This window comes from Muntiacus reevesi, chromosome X (genome assembly GCF_963930625.1).
Source record: "Muntiacus reevesi chromosome X, mMunRee1.1, whole genome shotgun sequence".
Classification (NCBI taxonomy): domain Eukaryota; kingdom Metazoa; phylum Chordata; class Mammalia; order Artiodactyla; family Cervidae; genus Muntiacus; species Muntiacus reevesi.
This window is the reverse complement of record NC_089271.1, coordinates 69,394,560-69,418,849: the sequence shown is the minus strand read 5'-3', so window position 1 is coordinate 69,418,849 and position 24,290 is coordinate 69,394,560. Positions and strand designations below refer to the sequence as shown.

Sequence of the window (24,290 nt, the reverse complement as noted above, 5' to 3'; positions counted from 1 at the left end):
TACACCCATGGCTGATTCATGTGAATCTATGGCAAGAACCACCACAATATTATAAAGTAATTAGCCTCCAATTAAACTAAATTAAAAAAAAAAACCTCATATCCACTTCCTTATTGAATTCTGAATATCGTCAGAATCAGCATCACAGTTTTAGTACCTAATTTCTATGAAATTGTTTGATATTAGACATTTCTTAACTACACATTCAATGTATATTTTATGCTTCTATGCGTATCTCACAGGGTCTATATAAACACTAGACATACAACAATCACAAGTAACATTTATTCATTGGAGTGCTGATGTTTTTTATAAAAATTCAATTTATATACAACTTTGTAAGAAAGCAGGTATTCTGCAGAGTAGGTTAGACATGCATAAAGCCTTTTCTGTTGCCTACATTTTCTATTTCTGAAATCATTCAGCAGAAGTAAGGCTCACCATTTGGCAGAGAAATAATCTAGAAAATCTGATGTCCCAAAATCTGCAGCTCATTAATTGCACAAAGCAGATTGCTTTGAGTTTTCTTGGTGGAGAGGTACAGAAAGAGAATGAGTATATCAGGGTGATTTGACTTGCGAGCTGTCATGAGTTTTGAAATGCTATGCTTAGCATACTCTAGGTAGACTGTAGGTTACTGTGCCCTCCCAATCTGAGTTTCCCATTTTCTGTGGCATAATTTAGAAATTAAATATCTCATTCAGATACTGACTAGTATGCTATTCCTCTAGTGCACTAAATTTATAGTACAGTAAAACTATCATTTAGGCCTTCCCACGTAGCTCAGTGGTAAAGAATCTGACTGCCAACTGAGGAGACACAGAGACACAGGTTCGATTTCTGGATCAGAAAGATCCCCTGGAGAAGGAAATGCCAACCCACTCCAGTATTCTTTTTTTTAATTAATTTATTTTTTAATTGAAGGATAATTGCTTTACAGAATTTTTGTTTTCTGTCAAACCTCAACATGAATCAGCCAAAGGTATACATAAATCCCCTCCCTTTTGAACCTCCCTCCCATCTCCCTCCCCATCCCACTCCTCTAGGTTGATACACAGCCCTTGTCTAAGTTTCCTGAGGAATTTATTTGCAGGACAGCAATGGAGAAACAGACATAGAGAATAGACTTACGGACATGGAGAGAGGGGAGGAGAGGGTGAGATGTATGGAGAGAGTAACATGGAAACTTACACTCCAGTACTCTTGCCCAGAAAATCCCATGGACAGAGGAACTTGGTGGGCTACAGTCCATAAAGAGTTGCAAAGAGTCAAAGGGTTGCAAAGAGTCAAACACTACTTGGCAACTAAGCGTCACACACTGAACTATAACTTACAATCTTATGTAAATGAAACAATATAATTTACAATTTTACAGTAAACCTATAATATACAATTTAGGGGTTGCTAAAAACATCTTAAAGACAATATATATATAAAGACAATTTCCTGGTTCCAAATAGGAAAAGGAGTACGTCAAGGTTGTATATTGTCACCCTGCTTATTTAACTTATATGCAGAGTACATCATGAGAAATGCTGGGCTGGATGAAGCACCATCTGGAATCAAGACTGCCGGGAGAAATATCAATAAACTCAGATATGCAGATGACACCACCTTTATGGCAAAGCATAGAAGAACTAAAGAGCCTCTTGATGAAGGTGAAAGAGGAGGATTAAAAAGTTGGCTTAAAGCTCAACATTCAGAAAACAAAGATCATGGCATCTGGTCCCATCACTTCATGGCAAATAAATGGAGAAACAGTGGAAACAGTGGCAGACTTTATTTTGGGGGGCTCCAAAATCACTGCAGATGTTGACTACAGCCATGAAATTAAAAGACTCTTGCTCTTTGGAAGAAAAGTTATGACCAACCTACACAGCATACTAAAAAGCAGAGACATTACTTTGCCAACAAAGGTCCATCTAGTCAAAGCTATAGTTTTTCCAGTAGTCATGTATGGATGTGGGAGTTGGACTATAAAGAAAGCTAAGCGCTGAAGAATTGATGCTTTTGAACTGTGGTGTTGGAGAAGACTCTTGAGAGTCCCTTGGACTGCAAGGAAATCCAACCAGTCTATCCTAAAGAAAATCAGTCCTGAATATTCATTGGAAGGATTGATGCTGAAGCTGAAACTCCAATGTTTGGCCACCTGATGTGCAGAACTGGTTCACTGGAAAAGACCCTGCTGCTTGGAAAGATTGAAGGCAAGAGGAGAAGGGAACGACAGAGGATGAGATGGTTGGATGGCATCACCGATTCAATGGACATGAGTTTGAGTAAACTGCAGGAGTTGGTGATGGACAGGGAGGCCTGGCGTGCTGCAGTCCACAGGGTCGCAAAGAGTCAGACACAACTGAGCGACTGAACTGAACTGAAAGACAATAACAATAACTAAACTTCGTTGTGTATTTACTACCTGCCAGGCACTGCTTAGGGTGTTACATATATTAATTCATTGACAATCCTACCATTATTGTTGCTGCTTTAGAAATTTGAAGAAACTGAGGCACAAAAGGTAAGAGACCAGTCCAAGGTCATATAAGCAGTAACAGAGGAGCTGAAGTTCCAACCAAGGCAGTCTGGTCCTGAAGTCCCACTCTTAACTCGATATTATACTGTCTACCTCAAAAAGCAGATTACAGTACAATGGTTAAAAGTTTAAAAGCCTTGAAATTATCAACAGAAAAATATCCAATAATCCATAAAAATGTAACTAGCAATGTCTCAATTTATGCTTGCTTATTAACTTTTATCATATGTTCTCTTAGTACAGTTTACATTCTAAGCATGTGGTAAATATCAAAGTCTTGCCAAGTTCAAAGATGTGCTGACTGTAAAGATAAAAAAACACATAAACCATTTCTTTTCCTTGGAGACTCTGAGAATACAAATCAAATAAGACTAACACCATTTTAAGTATTAGGTTACTGAGGATATCTTTAAAAAATGTATAATTAGCCAAAAACAAAACTATGAGTCTTTACTTTTGGAATTTCACTTGAAAGTACTAAGGAAATTTTGAGTTAACAATAATTTTTAATCATCAAATCAGTTTGCGCATTCATACTTTCAAATAAGATAAATAAGTGTTTCCGTTTTTAGGATAAACAAGGAACTTAATTACAACAGACCTAATTTTGCTCAAATGTTATGTACTCTTTTTAAAATTTCCCTGGTGGTCCAGTGGTTAAGAATCTGCCTTCCAATGCAGGCAACTTAGGTTTCATCCCCGGTGAGGAAGTGAGATCCTACCTGCCACAGGGCAACTAAGTACCCGTGTCACAACTAGTGAACCCATGCCTGCAACAAGAAGCCCTTGTGCTGCAACTAGAGAGAAACCCTCAGGCACTCCAACTTGAGAAAGTCCGCATGTAGCAACGAAGAGCACATGTGACACAATGAAGACCCAGTGCAGTAAAAAATAAAAATAATTATAATAATAATAAATTAAAAAACAGGGGTAGGAAGGAGGTTCAAGAGGAAGGGGACATATGTATACCTATGGTTGATTCATGTAAATGTATGGCAGAAACAGAAACAACATTGTAAAGCAATTATCCTCCAATTAAAAATAAATTAAAAAAAAAGAATGCTAGGATCATAAAAACTTTTTAAAATAAGTAAGTAAGTATTTATTTATTTGGCTGCACCAGGTCTCTGTTGTGGCATGCACAAGGGATCTTTTAGTTATAGCATGCAAACAGTTGCAGCTTGTGGGACCTAGTTCCCTAAACAGGGATTGAACCTGGGACCCCTGCATTGGGAGTGCAGAGTCGTAGCCACTGGACCACCAGAGAAGTCCCATCAAATATCTATGTATTTCTAAAAACTATAGTTCCTTTATGTTTGAAAAGAACATAGCTTCTGAAGCCAGACTGACTGGCTTTAAAGTTCATTTTAGCCACTTGATAGGTCTAGGAATAAAATTCGGCCCTAAGAAAGAATGTGTCAACTTTTACCAAATTGCAAACAATAGACAAAGTAAAAGATAAATTTTTTTCCATAACAGACAGAGGAACAGTTCCGGCTCCTTCACTTTGTTGTTATTGTTGTTCATTCTGAGCTTGTCCAACTCTTTGCAATCCCATGGACTGCAGCATGCCAGGCTTCCCTGGCCTTCACTATCTCCTGGACTTTGCTCAAATTCATGCCCTTGAGTTGGTAATGCCATCTAATCATCTCATCCTCTGCCACCCCCTTCCCCCTTTGCCTTCAATCTTTCCTAGCATCAGGGTCTTTTCCAATGAGTCGGCTCTTCACATCAGGTAGCCAAAGAAATGGAGCTTCAACTTCAGTCCTTCCAATGAATATTCAGGGTTGACTTCCTTTAGGATTGACCAGTTTGATCTTGCAGTCCACGGGATTCTCAAGAGTATTCTCCAGCACTACGATGTGAAAGATCAAATCTTTGGCACTCAGCCTTCTTTATGGTCCAACTCTCACATCCTTACATGACCACTGGAAAAACCACAGCTTTGACTATAGGGACGTTTGTCAGCAAAGTGACATCTCTGTTTTTTAATACACTGTCTAGGTTTGTTGTAGCTTTCCTTCCAAGAAGCAAGTCTTTTAATTTCATGGCTGCAGTCACTGTCTGCAGTGAAATTGGAGCCCAAGAAAATAAAATCTGTCACTGCTTCCACTTATCCCCCTTAACATGCCATGAAGTCATGGGACCAGGTGCCACGATCTAAGGTTTTTTAACATTGAGTCTTAAACAAGCTTTTTCACTCTCCTCTTTTACCCTCATCAAGAGACTCCTTAGTTCCTCTTCACTTTCTGCCATTAGAGTGGTATCATCTGCCCATCTGAGCTTGTTGATATTTCTCCTGGCAATACTGATTCCAGCTTGTGATTCATCCAGTCTGGTATTTTGCATAATGTACTCTGCATATAAGTTAAATAAGCAGGGTGACAATATACAGCCTTGTCATACTCCTTTCCCAATTCTGAACCAGTCAGTTGTTCCATGTCTGGTTCTACTGGCTGCTTCTCAACTCGCACACAGGTTTCTCAGGAGACAGGTAAAGGGGTCTGTTATTTCCTTCTCTTTAAGAATTCTCCACAGTTTGTTGTGACCCACACAGTCAAAGGCTTTAGCATTGTCAGTGAAGCAGAACTAGATGTTTTTCTGGAATTCTCTTACTTTCTCTATGATCCAACAAATGTTGGCAATTTGATCTCTGGTTCCTCTGCCTTTTCTGCATCCAGCTTGTACCCCAGGAAGTTCTCAGTTCACCTACTGTTGAAGCCTAGCTTGAACGATTTTGAGCATAATGATTGCTAGCATATGAAATTGGTGCAACTGTATGATACTTGGAACATTCTTTGGCATTGCCCTTCTTTAGGATTAGAATGAAAAGTGACCTTTTCCAGTCCTGTGGCCACTGCTGAGTTTCCCAAATTTATTGACATACTGAGTGCAGCACTTTAACAGCATCACCTTTTAGAATTTTAAATAGCTCATCTAAAATTCTACCACCTCTGCTAGCTTTGTTTGTAGTAACTTTTCCTATGGTCCACCTGAATTCACACTCCAGCATGTTTGGTTCTAAGCAAGTGACCAAACATCGTGGTTAACCTAGTCAATAAGATCTTTTCTGTATAGTTCTTCTGAGTATTCTTGCCACCTCTTTTTAATCTCTTATGCTTCTGTTAGGTCCTTAACTGTTTCTGATCTTTATCATGCCCATCCTTGCATGAAATGTCCCCTTTATATCTCCAGTTTTCTTAAGGAGATCTTTAAGTATTAGTCACTCAGTCGTGCCCGACTCTTCGCGATCCCATGGACTGCAGCCCACCAGGCTCCACTGTCCATGAGATTTTCCAGGCAAGGATACTGGAGTGGGTTGCCATTTCCTTCTCCAGGGGATCTTCCCAACCCAGGGTTTGAACCCAGGTCTCCTGCACTGTAGGCAGATTCTTTACTGACTGAGTTACAAGGGAAGCCCAAGGAGATCTTTAGTCTTTCCCATTCTATTATTTTCCTCTATTTCTTTGCAGTGTTCATTTAAGAAGGGCTTCTTATCTCTCCCCGCTTTTCTCTGGAACTCTGTATTTAACTGGGTATATCTTTCCCTTTCTCCATTGCTTTTTGCTTCTGTTCTTTCCTCAGCTATTTGTAAAGCCTCCTCAGACAACCACTTTGCCTTCTTGCATTTCTCTTTCTTGGGGGTGGTTTTGAACATTGATTCTGCATAGTGTTACGAACCTCCGTCCATAGTTCTTCAGGAATTTTGTCTACCAGATCTAATCCCTTGAATCTATTTGTCACCTCTACTGTATAAGCATAAGGGATTTGATTTAGGTCATACCCAAATGGTTAAGTGGTTTTCCCAACTTTCTTCAATTTAAGCCTGAACTCTGCAATAAGAAGCTCATGATCTGACCCACAGTCAGCTCCATGTCTTGTTTTTGCTGACTGTATAGAGTTTCTCCATCTTCAGCTACAAAAAATATAATCAATCTGATTTCAGTATTGACCATTTGGTGATGTCTGTGTGTAGAATCGTCTCTTGTGTTTCTAGAAAAGAGTGTTTGCTATAACCAGTGTGTTCTCTTGACAAAACTCTGCTAGCCTTTGCCTTGCTTTACTTTGTACTCCAAGGCCAAACTTGCCTGTTATTCCAGGTACCTCTTGCCTTCCTACTTCTATATTCCAGTCCCCTATGATGAAAAGGACATCTTTTTTTGGGTGTTAGTTATAGAAGGTCTTGTAGGTTTTCATAGAACCAGTCAACTTCACCTTCTTTGGCATTAGAGGTTGGGACATAGACTTGGATTACTGTGATGTTGGTTTGCCTTGGAAATAAACCAAGATCATTTTGTCATTTTGGAGATTGCATTTAAGTACTGCATTTCAGACGGTTCTGCTGACTATGAGGGCTACTGAATTTCTTCTAAGGGTTTCTTGCCTATAGTAGTAGATATAATGGTCATCTGAATTAAATTCACCCATCCTCATCCATTTTAGTTCACAGATTCCTAAGATGTCAATGTTCACTCTTGGCATCTCCTGCTTGAAGATGTCCAATTTATCTTGATTCATGGACCTAATCTTCCAGGTTTCTATGCAACATTGATTATTCTTTATAGCATCAGACTTTACTTTCACCACCAGACACATCCACAACTGAGTGTGATTTCCGTTTTGGCCCAGTCACTTCATTCTTTCTGGAGCTATTAGTAATTGCCCTCTGCTCTTCCTGTAGCATATTGGACACCTTCCAACCTCGGGAGCTTAGCTTCTGGTGTCATCATATCTTTTTGCCTTTTCATACTGTTGATGGGGTTCTCACAGCAAGAATACTGGAGTGGGTTGCCATTTCCTTCTCTAGTAGACCCCATTTTATCAGAACTCTTCACTATGACCCATCACTCATAGCTTCAGTGAGTTACACAAGCCCCTTCGCCACCACAAGGTGGTGATCCATGAAGGGATCATTTATGAACAACAGAAAGAAAAAGTAAAGATTCAAAATCCCATGACTTATCATTTGCCCTAAAGTTAAGAAACAGGAATTCACAGGTTAGTTTTATGATAAACAAAGAGGACAAACTCTAAGGCAATCTTTTTTTTCTTACTGAGATATAGTTGATTTACAGTATTATGTAGGTTTCAGGTATTACAATATAGTGATTCACAATTTTTAAAGGTTATAATTCCTTTATAGCTTTCATGAAATATTGGCTATATTTCCTGAGTTGTACAATATATGCTTTATAGCTTCTTTATTTCATACGCAATTGTTTGTACTCTTAATGCCATACCCGTATCTTGCCCCTCCCTTCTCCCCTCTTCTCACTGGTAACCACTAGTTTGTTCTCTATTATCTATGAGTCTGTTTCTTTTTTGTTATATTCACTAGTTTGCTGTATTTTTCAGTTTCCACATATAAGTGATACCATACAGTATTTGTCTTTCTCTGTCTGACTTATTTCACTTAGCATAATACCCTCCAAGTCCATCTATGTTGTTGCAAATGGCAGGATTTCATCCTTTTTTATGGCTGGGTAATATTCCACAGTGTGAGTGTGTGTGTGTGTGTGTGTGTGTGTGTGTAGTTGCTTTATCCATTTATCTGTTGATGGACGCTTAGGCTGCTTCAATATCTCAGCAATTGCAAACAATGCTATTATAAACATTGAGGTACACATATCTTTTCAAATCAGTCATTTTTGTTTTTTCAGGTATATACCCAGGAGTAGCACTGCCAGGTCATATAGTAGTTCTATTTTTAGTTTTTTGAGAAGCTTCTATACTGTTCTCACAGCATCTATACAAATTTGTATTCTCACCAACAGTGTATGAGGGTTTCCTTTTCTTCACATCCTCATTAGGCAATCTTAATCATACTGTGACACTCAAGGTCAAATATTAATTTATTCCTTTATCTATCATCATACAATGAATTTAAGGCTTTAAAACAATCTGAAGATTACAAAGGATTTTATGACTAAAATAAATCCTATTATTACCTAATTAGAAACAGATGAGCAAGATAAAATATCTTGCTTTAGATGGACAATAATGACATATGACACCAATTTGATTGCTAATATTTAAAAAAAGGTACTTACAGTTATGATAAGTAATTATTACCAAGATACTATGGCTATAAATCTGGACTAAAAATTGATATTAAGAACTAACAGCAAAATGTTATAGTAAAATAAGAGAAAGCATTTATTGGTCAAAATGAAATTAGCTGTATACAAACAACTGAATATTAATATTACTGCTTTAATGATATTGATATACTTACCAATAATCAACACAATATACTTTCTATTTTAATACTATTATATTAATGATTAGTAGTTCAATTAGAATTCTTAGATCAAATAATTTTATCATTCCCAAAAAAGTCAGACACCTTTTTTCCCTACCATTTTAAGTGAAAGGATCAACAAAGGAAATTACATGTTGAACTCTTTAACAACTAAGCTCTCTTAAGCTTTGGTTAGCTCAATATCAACTCTTAGTATCCTAATGACCCTAAAGATCAGCTACAAATTTATCCTAACTACACCTGACAGTTTTGTTTAGCAGGCTCTCCATTGTGAAATTCTTCCTTTCCATTCTTCTATCTTTGTTGATAGTGTTTTAGGTCTTAACAGAAGCCCTCTTAATGCCCTTTTCTCCTGAGTGGCAGGTAGCATGCTTCAAGTAAACATTCAGGAGTTGGGAAACAATTTTCTCCACATTTCCAAGAAATATACAGTGTTCTGCAAACTCAGGTGGGATCACAGGAAGGAAGTAATTCCAGTATTATTCCCTCCCTATCTGCTTTGGTTGTGACATAAAATCCACAAGCAGATCAGGAGCAATTACAATATCAAACAAAACACTTTAACTGTTTAGAAACAAATTAACTAAGGTAAATAATTTCCATAAGATGTGGAATAACCCATTTATTCCAATTAGTATACTGTTAAAATGCTCTCCTGATTACAGGTCTGGAAAAATCTCCTGATTATAGGTCTGGAAAACTGAATGTCTACACTAGAGAACTATAAAGCAAAAATAGGTTAAAAAATTTAATCCTTCAGCCATAGCTGTATAATTCTAAATATAGATGGGCAACATGGGACAAAGCACAGTTAATTGGCTTACCTTATATTCATTTCCTTCAAAGACAGAAGTATTTGTAGAAACTGATGTAATCTACCAATATCAACACATTTGAGCCCACAAAGATGATGAAATCAATTTTCTAATAGTGCTAGAACATATTTGTGAAACCAGAAACACCTTACCCATTCACTTTAATGCAACACATTCAAAAAGTATTGTGACACTATTTCTGCCATACTATCTCAGCAATTAAGTAAACAGAGGATATGAAAGCCACTTGAAGACTGAGTTCTATAAATGAAACACATGGTTGCTGGGATAGCAGACTGAACTGAAATAGGCCAACTGTCACCTGATTCTCCCACCCTGCACCCTCATTGTGATTTACATCCTAAGAAAGATTTCTGTTTAAAAGCAAAACTGTAAAACCTTTAAAAGGTGAACTTCCCTTAAATAAAGATGAGTAGAAGGACTTTTGAGACAAAATCCCCAAATATTTTTCTCATTTATGCCAATGCCTGTATCATGACAGACAAATCTCTCCTCACAATTTACTTTCCCAACTGGCAAGAGAAAATTATTTTCACTCACTGGGATGTCAAAAGTCTAGATGAAAGTTTGCCATGCATTTTTAAATATGTAGATAAAAGCAGTTATAATGAGGAATTTATAAGAAAGAATATGTTGCCTTAGATCTCTTACAGAAGTAAAGCTTGTGGTATGTTGGGGTTATTTTTGCTTGCTCTTTTTGAACTCAAATTCAATGTAAACAAGGCCAGGTACTTTGTCCTGTTTCTTGTGTATATCCCGACCACACCCCACACCTCTTTATTACCTAATTCAGTGTTCTGCACATATTCTCAATACAAAGTCATACTACTGTAGATGAAGAGGCTGTAATTAAAACAAATATCAGATGCTGAAAAAAAAAAAGGCTTGCGAAACGATAGAAGAGTTGCTAGTGCTTAGGGTAAACTTCAACATACACAACAAAAAGTGTCAAAGACAAAGATGCCACGGAGTACAAGGATGGAGAGTAGCTTTACTGGGGAGGGGACAGAATGAACAAAATGAAATGGAAACAAAAGTGTTCTCGCAGTTTAGTGCATACTCCCAGAACGAGATAAGAAGAAAGATATATAATTTCTTTACATTATTTCACTAACGGTGATCAGTCCATGTGAATTCCAACACAGGGCACGATTAATTAGATAACATGGGCTATGGACGACCAGGACACTTCCTCAGGAGGGGAAAAGAAAGCGACAGGGGGTCAGGACCTAATCTCCCCTCCTCTATCCTCTGCTAGGGGACATAAAACAAGACTGTAGTAAATACCTGGCTTGTGAAGCAGAGAGAGTTTGGAAACACCCTCATATTAAAATAATACTGTCCCACTCAGTAGTACAGAGAGTACCGAATACCCCTCTAATAGAAGGGGACTGATATAGGACTTACCTGTATTTTTTTCTGTCCTCCGGAGCTACGCAGCCGGTGGCGGCAACAAATCCACACGCGTGGACTCCGATCTCACACTCCGGGAGAAGTCACAGAAGCCCCGGCGGCGACGGCGACGGCGACGGCGCCGGCGACCACCGCGACTGCCGCGGCAGCACCAACTCCTCCCTCTGCTGCTTCTCTTGCTCCACCCCACGCCGCCAGGCCGCGGCTTTGACCCCTCCCCTCGACTTCCGGGTGGTGCCCCGACCGGAAGCAGCCAGCGAGGCGGAGGGACGCGTCACGTGAAAGGAGAAAAGCGCAGCGGAGACTCAAGCGTCTCCCGCCCCCTAGTGCTCTCGGGCTGACGTACAGCCTCGGTAGGAAGTTTTCCTTTTTGGTGCTGCGAGGCCTCTTCCCATTTCGCCAAGGACAAAAAAACGCCCTCCCGCCACCAAAATCCGTAGTTTCCTAACCTGAAGCCAAGAAATACTTTAGACCTCCTTATAAATCTTCTTCTAGGTAGTTCAGCCTCTCACAGCATGAAATTAACCTGCTCCTGTCTGATTGTGTAGTGTAACCCCGGGTGTGAATGTCAGAACTATGTACTTATCCCTCCATTGAGAAATGATCTCTGGTTAGGCCTTGGGAAATCACATTCTTTGCGCGAAGTGGAATTCGCTTTGCTTCAACTCCCATATTTCTCCAACAAAAAGATGAACAGTTGTGCCTCAAAAGTTTTAAAAAATTCATGGCTGAGGCTTGAAAAAGTGATGTTAGATTCTGAGTGCGAATACCACATGTATGTGAACTTGTAAGGCCCAGGAAGTTAAAGCTTTCTTGCAAAACAAATGCGGGGGACAAGGAGGAATCTGTTCCAGTTCAGCACCCAGCTGAGAAACCTTGTAAATGGATTCCGCCCTGCTTTTCACCATGCCAGTGCAGTCAGTCAGGCTGGGCAGCAGAGCCTTGGGTTTCGCTCTCCGAAGAAATCCGTTTTGTCTTGGGCGGGCCGGAGAAAACCCAAACATTGGAGCAAAACCAGAAACAGAACCAGAACACACTATTTCCTTTTGAGGAAACTGGTGAACTCACTAGTGGGCTTCCCTGGTATCTCCGCTGGTAAAGAATCCTCCTGCAACACAGGAGACCATGGTTTGATTCCTGGGTCAGGAAGATCCCCTGGAGAAAGGATAGGCTACCCACTCCAGTATTTTGGGGCTTCCCTGGTGGTTATGACAGTTAAGAATCCACTTGCAATGCGGAAGACCTGGATTCGATCCCTGGGTTGGGAAAATATCCTGGAGGAGGGAATGGCAACCCACTCCAATAGTCTTCCCTCGAGAATCCCCATGGACAGAGGAGCCTGGAGGGCTGCTATCCATGGGGTCGCAAAAGAGTTGGACACAACTGAGCGACTAAGCACAGCACACAGCAGTGAACTTACATGATTGTTAGCATTCAAGGAAAAGCTGTTTTATTCCCTGACAGATTGTATAGCAGTTGTCTAGAATTTATTCATCCTACATAACTGAAACCTTATACCGACTGATCAGCAACTCCTCATTTCCCTTAAGCTCTGACCCGGGCAACAACCATTCTATTCTCTGCTTGTAGGATTTTGACTATTTCAGGTTTCTCAGCTAAGTGGAACCATGTAGTAGTATATGTCCTTCTGTGACTGGTTTATTTCACTTACTGTTAAAAAGTTCATCTATGTTGCCACATATTGCAGAATTTCCTTCTTTTTAAAGTCTGAATACTATTCCATTGTGTGTGTGTGTGTATGTGTGTATATATATATATATGCATTTTCTTTACTCATTCATCTGTTGATGGGCATTTAAGTGCTTTCCACATCTTGGCTGTTTCAAATAGTGCTGCAGTGATCATGGGAGTGCTAATATTTCTTCAATTCTTTTGGAAAAGTACTCAGAAGTGGAATCAGGGTATCATATGGTAGTTCTATTAATTTTTGGAAGAACTTCCCTACTGTTTTCCTTAGCAGTTGCACCCACAATATACAAGGGTTCCACTTTCTCCACATCCTTGCAAACACATGCTTTCTTTTGGGGTTTTGTTGTTGCTGTTCATAGCCATTCTAACATGTTTGAAGTGATATTGTGGTTTTGATTTGTATTTACCTGATGTTGAATATCTTTTCATATATTTGTTTGCCATTTGTGTATCTTTGAGAAATATCTAATCAAAGCTATAGCCCATTTTCAAATAGAGCTATTGCCCCCCCCCCCCAAAAATATGGAGTTGTGGGAATTCATTATATATTTTGGAGCATAACCCCTTATGAGATATATAGCTTGCAAATATTTTCTCCTAATCCTTAGAGTGCCTTTTCACTCTGTTGTTTCCTTTAATATGCAGAAACCTTTTAGTTTGATATACTCCAATCTGTTCATTTTTGCTTTTGCAGCTTACACTTTTGGTATCATATCCATAAAATCATTGTCAAGACCAATGTCATGCAGTTTTCCCCCATGTTTTCTTCTACAAGTGTTAATTACATTTAAGTCTTTAATTCATTTTGAGTTGATTTGTGTGTGCTGTGCATTCTCAGTCGTTCAGTCATATCCGACTCTTTGAGACCCTGTGGACTGTAGGCCACCAGATTCCTCCTCTATGAGGTTTTCCAGGCAAGAATGCTGGAGTGGGTTGCCATTTCCTACTCCAGAGGATCTTCATGATCAGGGATCGAACCCATGTCTCCTGCACCAGCAGGTGATTCTCTACCACTGTGCCACCTGGGAAGCCCCTGTATGATGTTAAGATAAAGGCCCAAGTTCATTCTTTTGAGACTATCCATTCCCCATTGTGTATTTTTGTCACCCTAATTCAGTACAGTTGCGATTTACAAAATCAACTTATAAAAATCAGTTTCATTTCTATATTTTAACAATGAATCATCTCATTTGTTGACAAAAAAACGTTTATGAGAGAAGGAAAAAAAAATGAAGAGAATGGAGACAAATATGATGTCCGTTGACTGGAAGATTCAATATTGCTAAGATGTCAGTTCATCCCAAATTGATAGGTATATTTAATTAAATAACAATCTAAACACAGCCAACTGGGGGCTTCCCTGGTGGCTCAGTGGAAAAGAATATGCCTGCCAATGCAGGGGACACAAGTTTGATCCCTCGTCTGGGAAGATCCACATGCTGCAGAGCACCTAAGCCTGTGTACCACAACCTTTGAGCCTGTGTTCTAGAGCCTAGGAACTGCAACTACTGAGCCCAAGCGTTGCTACTATTGAAGCCTGTGCACCTGAGAGCCCGAGATCCGCGTCAAGAGAAACCACAATGAAAAACCTGAGCACCACTAGAGAAAAGCCTGAGCAGCAATGAAGACCCAGCACAGCCAAAAATAAAAATAAATAAATAAATAAAATTTATAAACAACACAGCTCCCCCCCAAAAAACAACAGAGCCAACTATGTGAAAAATGGTACAAATGACTTGAAAAAGAAACTATTTGGCAATTTTTCATATAATTAAACATACCCTACCATATGACTCAGCAATCCCATTCTTAAGTATTTATCAAAGATTAATAAAAATATACATCCACAAAAAAATGTACAAAATGTTGTACAAAAAATGTTTAGTGACTTTATTTGTAATAGTCAGCAACTGGAAAAAGCCCAAACATCTATAAAAGGAAAATGGATAAATAAATGATGGTGTATTCAGACAATAAAAGGAACATTTTAAGACACATGCAATAGCATGTATGAATATCAAAAATATTGTATTGCATGAGGGAAGTCAGCAACAAAAGAGAACATGTGCTGTGATTCCATTTATATGAAGTTCAAAGAAGGCAAATAAACTGTGGTAATAAAAATCAGAAAAGAACAACAATAAACTATCTGAAAAGGGAATTAAAAATCCCATTTAAAATAGCATGAAAATATAAAACACTTGAGTAAACTTAATGTAAGGAGTTGAAAGACCTTGTATACTGAAAACTTCAAGATACTGATGAAAGAAATTTGAAATACAAATAAATGGAAAGATATCTCCCCAAAAAGCTCAACATTTTTTAATTCATAGCTTTTTTTATTCATGCTTTTAGTTTCATAATTTTTACATGTGTGTTATTTGGAGTTGGGACAGAGATCTCACCTCACACTCCCTTCATATCACTGTTCTAAGCCCTCAACCACTTCCCCATTTATTCATCCATTTGCCCAAGATCTTAAAAATCTACAAAACTCCAAAGATGCAAAGAACATTAGAGTATCTATCACCCTGAGTTTAGACAGAATTGAGATGTCTAAAATGTAGCAATACAATAAGTGAGTGGTACAGAAAGCATTTCAGAAAAAAAATGTATTTTTATTCCTGAATCTGTCATTTTAAAAAGCAGCCAAATGCTAGAATTTTTTAAACTATAAATATTAAAAGTAAAAGGAAGAGGCTCTGAGTTGCTAATTTTGAAGCGACATGTGGTCTCTTCATACTTTCTCTCATTAAACATCAGTCATAAGATGTTGGGGGAAAATAATCACAGGATTATTTATATTTTCATCTTGAACCACTTAACCCAGTTACCATAAACAGTATCAAGTTAAACAGTGATGCAGAACTAAGTACACAAAATGGAAATATTATTGTAAAATTGTAAAAGTGGCAAACAGTATCTGTATTTACATGTTTATAATAATTTTCATCCTGTTTCAAATCCCTGTTAAGCCTTGACAGGCAATAATTTAATAACTGCCAATAGAGCATATACTGAGGAAACCATAATTGAAAAAGACACATATACCCCAATGTTCACTACAGAACTATTTACAATAGCTAGGACATGGACGCATCCTAGATGTCCATAGATAGATGAACAGATAAAAGAAGCTGTGGTACATATATGTATAATGGAGTATTACTCAGCCATAAAAAGGAACACATTTGAGTCAGTTCTAATGAGGTGGATGAACCTAGAGCCTATTATACAGAGTGAAGTAAGTCAGAAAGAGAAAAACAAATATCATATACTAACACATATATATGGCATCTAGAAAGATGGTACTGATGAACCTATTTGCAGGGCAGCAATAGAGATGCGGACATAGAGAACAGACTCGTGTTCTGTTCTGGACAAGGGGGGAGGAGGAGAGGTTGGGACAAATGGAGAGTAGCATGGAAACATATACTCTACCATATGTAAAATAGCCAGCCAGTGGGAATTTGCTCTATGACTCCAAGAGCTCAAACTGGTGCTCTGTGACATCTTAGAGAAATGGGATGGGGTGGGAGGGAGGTTCAAGAGGGAGGTGAGCCATGCATACGTATGGCTGATTCATGTTGATGTATGGCAGAAATCAATACAATTATCCTTCAATTAAAAATAAATATTTTAAAAAGCTGCCCATAGATTTAAAACTTAGGCCTACTATTAACTATTTCAAAAAGGATCACTCTTTGTCCCTCTTCATGCATGCTCAGTCACATGACTTTGCGACCCCATGGACTGCAGCCCACCAGGTTCCACTGTCCATGGGATTTTTCCCAGTAAGAATACTGGAGTGGGTTGCCATTTCCTCCTCCAGGGCGTGTTCCTGACCCAGGGATCAAACCTGCATCTCCTGTGTCTCCTGCATTGCAGGTGGATTCTTTTTTGTTGACCACTGAGGAAGCCCTTGACCCTCTACACCCATCCACATAAAAATTCACTTCAGGACTCTACCTCCCTGGGTATTCAATTGCAGTTGTCAATCAGTGTGCATAGCCTTAACTATTAAGATACAAATTCAGGCCCAAATTTAAAATTTTGACTCATATTACACAAAATTAAGATGGCTTTTAAGTGGGCTTCCAATTATCAGCAAGTTGGTTTATAACTCAACATTAACAGTGTTAAGCTTTCAAAGAAACTTACTGAAAGGCAGAAACCAGAAAGCTTTATGAGTATCAATCTATTAGCTCTCTACTTTTTATATAAAGCTTATTGTTATGAGCTCCAAGATCCTCTATATCCTTAGTCACTGGGCCTTTCCCTCACTTTTAAAACACTTCATACCTCTAAATGAATCATCCCTAATCTCCCTTATCAATGCGTGAGCATACCAACACTTTCAAAATTACTGTATTACATTTGAATCAGTTCTAATGAGATGGATAAAACGAGCCCATTATACAGAGTTAAGTAAGCCAGAAAGATAAACACCAATACAGTAAACTAACACATATATATGAATTTAGAAAGATGGTAACGATAACCCTTTATGCAGCACAGAAAAAGAGACACAGATGTATAGAACAGACTTTTGGATTCTATGGGAGAAGGCGAGGGTGGGATGATCTGAGAGAACAGCATCGAAACATGTACATTATCAAGTGTGAAACAGATTGCCAGTCCAGGTTGGATGCATGAGACAAGTGCTCAGGGCTAGTATACTGGGATGACCCAGAGATGGGATGGGGAGAGGTGGGAGGGGGGTTCAGGATGGGGAACACATGGAAATCCATGGCTGATTCATGTCAATGTATGGCAAAAACCACTACAATATTGTAAAGTAATTAGCCTCCAACTAATAAAAATAATTGGGGAAAAATTACTGTATTAAACTGAGCTTTCAAATAGAAGGGAATGTCTTTAAGTACATCAATTTTCCTGGCATTGAGCAGATAGTAGGTGTCCCCCAAATGCTTATGAAGTGGTTATTGAAATCACCAGTAATGTTAAGTCACGAGGGTGAGAACTCAACATGTGTCTCTACAACTACCACAGAACCTAGTTCTAAGTAAGCTTAATTAAAATAGAATGTGTGCTAAAATAGTTTGAGTCTAAGAGTGGCATTTATGACCTTCACCCTAATTTATCTAAATTCTTCAAACATATTTTATAGGGGAACTAATTGGATAACCTTCACACAGAATGAGTGCATCTGTGAGAGAATAAATCTTTGAATATACTAAGAAAGCAGCAAGGTCAGAATATTGTGATAGCACAAAACAATTTAAACTACAGCTTCATTTCTGGTAGTAGCCATAGTAGTTTTATAACTACTCATCAGGCCAAGACTAAAAAGTTTTAAAAAGTATTTTCAAAGATGCCGACTACCACCACCAGACGAGATCACATAAGGCAACACATGCTGGTAAAAGTCATACTATTTATTTTTGCCTATTAGAATAGGTGACAATTATCACTTATCTGACAGAAGTGGTACTAATTATACTGAAAATTACATTAGAAATTCTCAGTGCCAACTTAGGAGCAAAGGTTGAAACTTCCTTAGACATGTTTATTTTGCTTAATCATGTTGGTTACATGCATTTGAATACTTTTAACATTCTAAATATAACATGTTCAAATTTAATCAAACAGTGGCACTATGTAGTTACTAATCTTGGAACCTTTTATTTAAATGATATTCAAATATTTTTTCCTACTTACAACTTGAAATTACTGGCTTTGGTACATTTAATGAGAAAACAGGACATGTTGCCATAAGAGCAATTCTTTTAGTATTTCATATATTAAGTAAACATTCTTCAAATGTTTGCTTAAAATCCTTATCTACCTCAGGAAATTCTGGAGATTCCTAAAAGTCACTTATCTGATAACCTACATTATAAGTGAATTTTTTTTTTTAATTTTATTTTATTAGTTGGAGGCCAATTACTTCACAACATTTCAGTGGGTTTTGTCATACATTGACACGAATTAGCCATAGAGTTACACGTATTCCCCATCCCGATCCCCCCTTCCACCTATAAGTGAATTTTAGAAATCTTTTAATTTAGCCAATGGGCTTCCCTGGTGGTTCAGTGGTAAAGAATCCACTGCCAACGCAGGAGATGCAGGTTCAGTCCCTGGGTTAAGGTCCCCTGGAGAAGGAAATCACAACCCACTTCAGTGTTCTTGTCTGGGAAATCACATGGACAGAGGAACCTGGTGGGGTACAGTCCATGGGGTCGCGAAAGAGTTGGATGCAACTTGGCAACTAAACAATTAAGCAATACAGATAGGTTACTCAACTCAAATTTCATTCTCTGCTTACCTGAGCAGTATAAACAAACCACTACAAGAGGCTTACTTCACAGCCTTTGAACAAGGAGTAAAGCAGCACATAGTTTAAGATATTGCGCTTTATTCAGTTACTATCTTACACATAAAATCCAATGTTATAATGAACTCAGGACAATTCACAAATCCAGATGTTGGTATAATTACAGAAAGTCAACAGCAGAGGTCACTAATAGATAAGTGAAAGTAAAATCACATCTCACAGATCCTTCAATAATATCATGAACATCTCAAATAAATATGCTGAAAAGGTTATTAAGGTAAATGTACCAAGGGAGCCAAGGAGCTAGCTAGTCTTCAGACATCTTAGGAGTTCATTTGATAGGACCAGTTTTCTCATGGATCTGGTGACAACTTATATTCTCTTGGCAGGAGTTAAAAAAGACTTAATGGCAATTCCAAATATAAACATAAATGAGACTGAAAAGTGGATATAACCAAGATATGAACACCAAATTTTAAACTCAAAAATGACCTAAAGTAACTCTGTGATAAGTTATTCATGAACTGTAATTTCAGCCTACCATAAAGTTGACTTCCAGGTTATAGCTAAACTTTCCTTTCAAACTACCTGAGACAAAAAAGCTATTCAAGAAGTTGTACAAACCCCCCTGCCCTGGCCCCTCACTCGCCTGCACACAGAGGTGCATCAGCCTGGCCTCCAGTTCAGGCTCATGTCAGCAGGAAGGAGGCAGCATAGGGCATTAAAAAAACTGTACAGTGTTTTGACCTTAATATTAACACAAAGGTTAAATAAATAAAAGCAATCAAGCTTAGTTTCATTTACAAAAGAAACAAACCTACAATGAAGGTTTCAAGTATACTTTATTTCTTCAAACATGCCGTATTTTAATGGGTACATAGTACTTTTACTTGGCATCAATTATGAGTTGATTTTGAAACAATTCATATCAAACCAGCTGGGATGATTACTGTTCTCTCCATTCCTTTGGGGTGACTCTGCCAACAGGCGATGGGTTCCACTCTATTCCAATTTGTGTTGCCGTCTGTAAGAATTAAAATGCTGTCAGTTATCAGTTATGTTTAAATCAGAGTCCATGCTCCCTTAGAGATTATTTCCTAAAGTGGCAAAGGTATTCTGCTCTATAGGTTAAAAACACACAGTGCCCTCCATGTAGGCCAAACCTAATTGCTGTTCTAATTCTCTTGGGTAGTGCTGTTCAATAGAACTTCCAGAGATGACAGATATGTTCTGTCTCTGCACTGTCCAGTACAGTAGCCACTAGCCATATATGGCTAGTGAGCAACTAAGATGTAGCTAGCATGACTGAGCAAGTACATTTAAAAATTTTTTTAATTAATTCATATTGATATTTCACATTTCTGTACTACCTCCTCAAAATATTGCTTCACGCAACCACAACTACCTAAGTACTGCCAAGGAGGACATGTGTAATATCCCTTCATCAAGGAGCACTTCACCTCCAAAACTGCCCCTGATAACGTATTTGTTCAACATCTGTTTATTCTTCTAATTAAGTACACACTTATTTTAATAACATACCTGATTTCAGGAAGATCAAAACAAGAATGAAAAAGGCCTATTAATAAAGTGTCTTTAATTATTAAGGCAAGGGATATCTTATCAATTTATATATTTATTATAACTTCAAGACTCCTACTTGAACCAGCAAGTATGGTAACTGGTAAATAAGACTGGTAAATGTTAGATGTAAAAAACTAAAATATTAAAAGTAAGTCGTTTTATATCTCATCCATCAAAACACTGTACTCAGTTCCAAGGGTAGAATGCAGAAGACTGACTCAGCAAAGAAAGGTGACCCAAGATGGTGAAAACTCTGGAAACCATGTAACAGAATGACTGACAGAACTAAGAATGTTTAATATCAAAGAGAAGATCCAGGAAACATAGAGATTTTCCAGTATTTAACGGCTGATACATGGAAATATGACCAGAATTTGTGTTGCAATGGAATGATGGGTAAAATGTGGAGGAGGTAGATTTTAACTCAATAAAAGATCTTTTCAACAGCTACACAATATGGAAAAGACTGCCTTTTGATCCATAAGTAACTTGTTATTGGAAATGTTAAGAACAGATGATGAACTAATGCTCAATGCTGAGGAAAAACTCCTGTAATGAGTGGGTGATTACGTTAGAAAATCTCTAAAGCCCCTCCTAACTAGAAATGTACACAACTGTGTGAAAACATTTTGAATACATAAACTAAATGGCAATAAGAAAAATCTAAAACAGATTATCAGTCAATAGTACTTACATATACCCATACAGCAACACAGAAGGTGGCTCCACTAGCTAATACAGCGTTACCATATTTGTCATGGAAATCAGGTGCCCGCTTCTGGTGGATCTGCCTTGCAACTGCTTGCTGAATGGTTTGAACTTAAAGAGAAAAAAAAAGAATACAGGAGAATATCTACCAATTATCAGGAAAAGAGAACATTTGTAATTGATATTGCCACTTACAAAAACCAAGGAAGTTACTCTATAGTATTATGAAGTATAATAAAATGTTAAAACATTGTAGCTAAAAGCAAAGTTGCATACTTTGAAATGCTTCACAAATAAGATGAATTGACAAATGGATAATATGTGATATAATAGTGCAAAATGTTAGTTGCAGAATCTACATGCTGGGTATGTGGGTGTTCATTAGACAATTATTCCAACTTTTCAATATGTCTGAAATTTTCCCCAATACAATGTTGAGTGGGTAAAACAAAGAACCAGTGATGTCAGTAACATCCATGATAAATTGGTATTTGTATAATCCTTGAACTTGGCTCCTACTTCATTACTCTGAGTATTTATGACTTTGATTTTCACAAAAGTTTACTCAGCAGTGTTCAACAACTTGAAAAGTATAATACATAGACACTGTTCTCAGGTAACTTCCAGTCTAGAAAAGGCTATTATATACACAGACACAAACCATTATAATACAAGGAAGTAAAATGTTAGCTAAGCACTTTGAATAGCAGGTAGGATTTGGATATGCAGATATGGGAAAAGGAAATCTGAAAAAAAAAAAAAGAAACAGAAAACCCAGTGTACTATAAAACCAATCACGTTTGAAGGACAAGTTGTATAGATTAGTGCATGTGTGCTAAGTCGCTTCAACTGTGTCAGACTCTGCGACCCTATGGACTGTAGCCCACCAGGCTCCTCTGTCCATGGGATTCTCCAGGCAACAATACTGGAGTGGATTGCCATGCCCTCCTCCCAGGGATCTTCCTGACCCAAGGATCGAACCTGCAGGTTTCCTATGTCTCCTGCATTGGCAGGAGGGTTCTTAATCACTAGCACCACTTGGGAAGCCCCTATACATTAGTAAGAGGAAATGAAGCCACTTTTTTGGTAGAGCTAAGTTTCTGAGCAGAATGACAACATTAAAACTTTGCCATTACTGTTATTTTAGTAGAAAGAGTTTTCAAACTGCCTCTGGAGGCACTTGCGGAGCTTGGAAAAGAACGAAGACTAGAAAATGCTTATTTCCAGCTGCTTTTTTTCTTCCTTTCCAACTAAGTAGCAGGTCCTTATTGTTTCAGAGCCTCACTGAAAATCGTATTAAACAGCAATGTTGCCCATTCATTAGCACTTATGAATATAATGGCTTCTATGTGATACAATGGGTTATTTCTAGAGTTATTTGATCATTTAATGGTTTCTTAAGGGCCTTACAGGTTTTGTCACCTTTGGTTACATTTCGAATGGGCAAATCTACAACATTTCACAATCTTCTGTTCTAGAGCAGTTAAAAGTGAGCATATGAATTCCGCATTGAAAGTAACAACCCCCAAACACCCTTCCCTGAGGTCCAAGGCCCTAGCTTCTCAAAAGGCAAAGAAAATAAGATTATCAAACAGTTCTGCAACACCTCATGACCTCAACACTCACGTTAGACAAGCGGATTTCTTTAGACCTCTTCTCTGTGACAAAAAACGGTTCAGTTACCACCTATTGATAATTTTATATAAACGTCAACAACTCCATGAGGTAGGTATATTTACTAAGCCCCTAATTTACAAAAGAGGAAAATGAAGTTCAGAGACGTTAAATTATTAGCCAAAAGTGAAAGGGATAATAGACGTGACTTTTGGAATATGAAAAACCAGTCAGGCAACTATTTTTTCGTTATTGTCAAAGGTGCTTCAGTGTTTCGTACACAATCTAGTAATACTTCTAATGACTTTGAGCTGAAAATAAAAAGGTAGCTAAAGAACTAAATGGTAATTGCTTAAAGTCACTTTCATTGTAAAACTTCACGTTACTCAAGGTCACCTTCAGTGCAAATGAAGTATGGAAAAGACTTCTACTTCTCCAATCTAGAGCATTATCAATACATAACTCTGGTTTCAAAATTTCCCTGTACTTATCTAACTTTTAGGTAAGAATAAAAACAACCACAATTATTCAGCTAATAATCCACAAAGAACATAAATGCTAAAGTGCTACCATTTAGCAGATAGCAGCACGGCAATGAAACCAGGAACTGGATAAGAAGCTCTTTTGCGGGTAAACTGTATCCCCAAAGCTAAAATTTACGAAATTATTTAAAGAAAAAGAAGTGTTCACTGTGTCCCCCTTGAAATCATAGGCTACCCAATAATGAAACAGAGCAGGGTTATGACTCCAGTAACAGAAACAGAGCTGGGAACCCAAACAGAAACGCTGTGCGATTAGGCTAATGCCAAGGACATCTTACCAATTACTTAGGGTGAGGTGGGAGACCGAGCCTTTAGAATTACAAGGTCGGGCTGCAGATGGAAAGAAAGGTCACAAGAGACGACGAGCAAAAATGGTAAAAAGCTGGTTGGAAATGATCTGATCACAATTTTTGCTCACCTCTCAGACGACTTAGCGCGTTTTTGGCCAAGGGAAACATCCTGAGGTTGAACACAAAACGGCTGCAACTACAGCTGCTGGCCTCTAGCAATTCGTCGTCTACTATCCTTGCAGACTCCTGAAAAACAAAATGGCTCTCGGCTGCCCTCTTTAAAGAGATTTCATGAAATCTCTCGCGAGACCTGTAAAAACCTATAGAATTTGTCCTCTTTACCGCACGCAAAGTACCCGCCTTTTGGGAAATGTAGTTTCGCGCTTCATAAATGACTCATTAGGGTACTTATTGAACAATGAGAAAATTGCTGGTCTTGAAGCCAGGTTTAGGGCTCTTTAGAGGAGAATTGAGACATTAATCTTAGACTAGTCATCAAACGC

At 38.2% G+C, this 24,290-nt stretch overlaps 2 protein-coding genes across 4 annotated transcripts in view; both read right to left on the bottom strand.

Moving 5' to 3' along the window:
* ATP7A (ATPase copper transporting alpha) overlaps positions 1-11,212 on the bottom strand; it is a 141,927-nt gene extending 130,715 nt beyond the window's left edge. For all 3 annotated transcript variants that reach the window (XM_065916975.1, XM_065916976.1, XM_065916977.1), the window contains exon 1: positions 11,036-11,212. The gene's annotated coding sequence lies outside the window, so the exon portion shown is untranslated. The remainder of the gene's footprint in view (positions 1-11,035) is intronic.
* An 8,660-nt stretch (positions 11,213-19,872) lies between these two features.
* COX7B (cytochrome c oxidase subunit 7B) lies at positions 19,873-24,053 on the bottom strand. Its single transcript, XM_065916368.1, has 3 exons — positions 23,916-24,053; positions 21,328-21,452; positions 19,873-20,073 (listed from the first exon to the last, which is right to left on the bottom strand). Exons 1-3 carry the CDS (start codon positions 23,953-23,955, stop codon positions 19,996-19,998), a joined length of 243 nt encoding a protein of 80 aa, XP_065772440.1. The 5' UTR covers positions 23,956-24,053; the 3' UTR covers positions 19,873-19,995.
* Positions 24,054-24,290: the final 237 nt, after the last annotated feature.

Excerpts from the sequence above, each read along its gene's own strand:
- COX7B (XM_065916368.1), bottom strand. The coding sequence starts at position 23,955 with ATGTTTCCCTTGGCCAAAAACGCGCTAAGTCGTCTGAGAG. Across the intron at positions 21,453-23,915 it reads CGCGCTAAGTCGTCTGAGAG|TTCAAACCATTCAGCAAGCA; the intron begins GTGAGCAAAAAT and ends TTTCTCTTTAAG. Across the intron at positions 20,074-21,327 it reads GTGTTGCTGTATGGGTATAT|ACGGCAACACAAATTGGAAT; the intron begins GTAAGTACTATT and ends TAATTCTTACAG.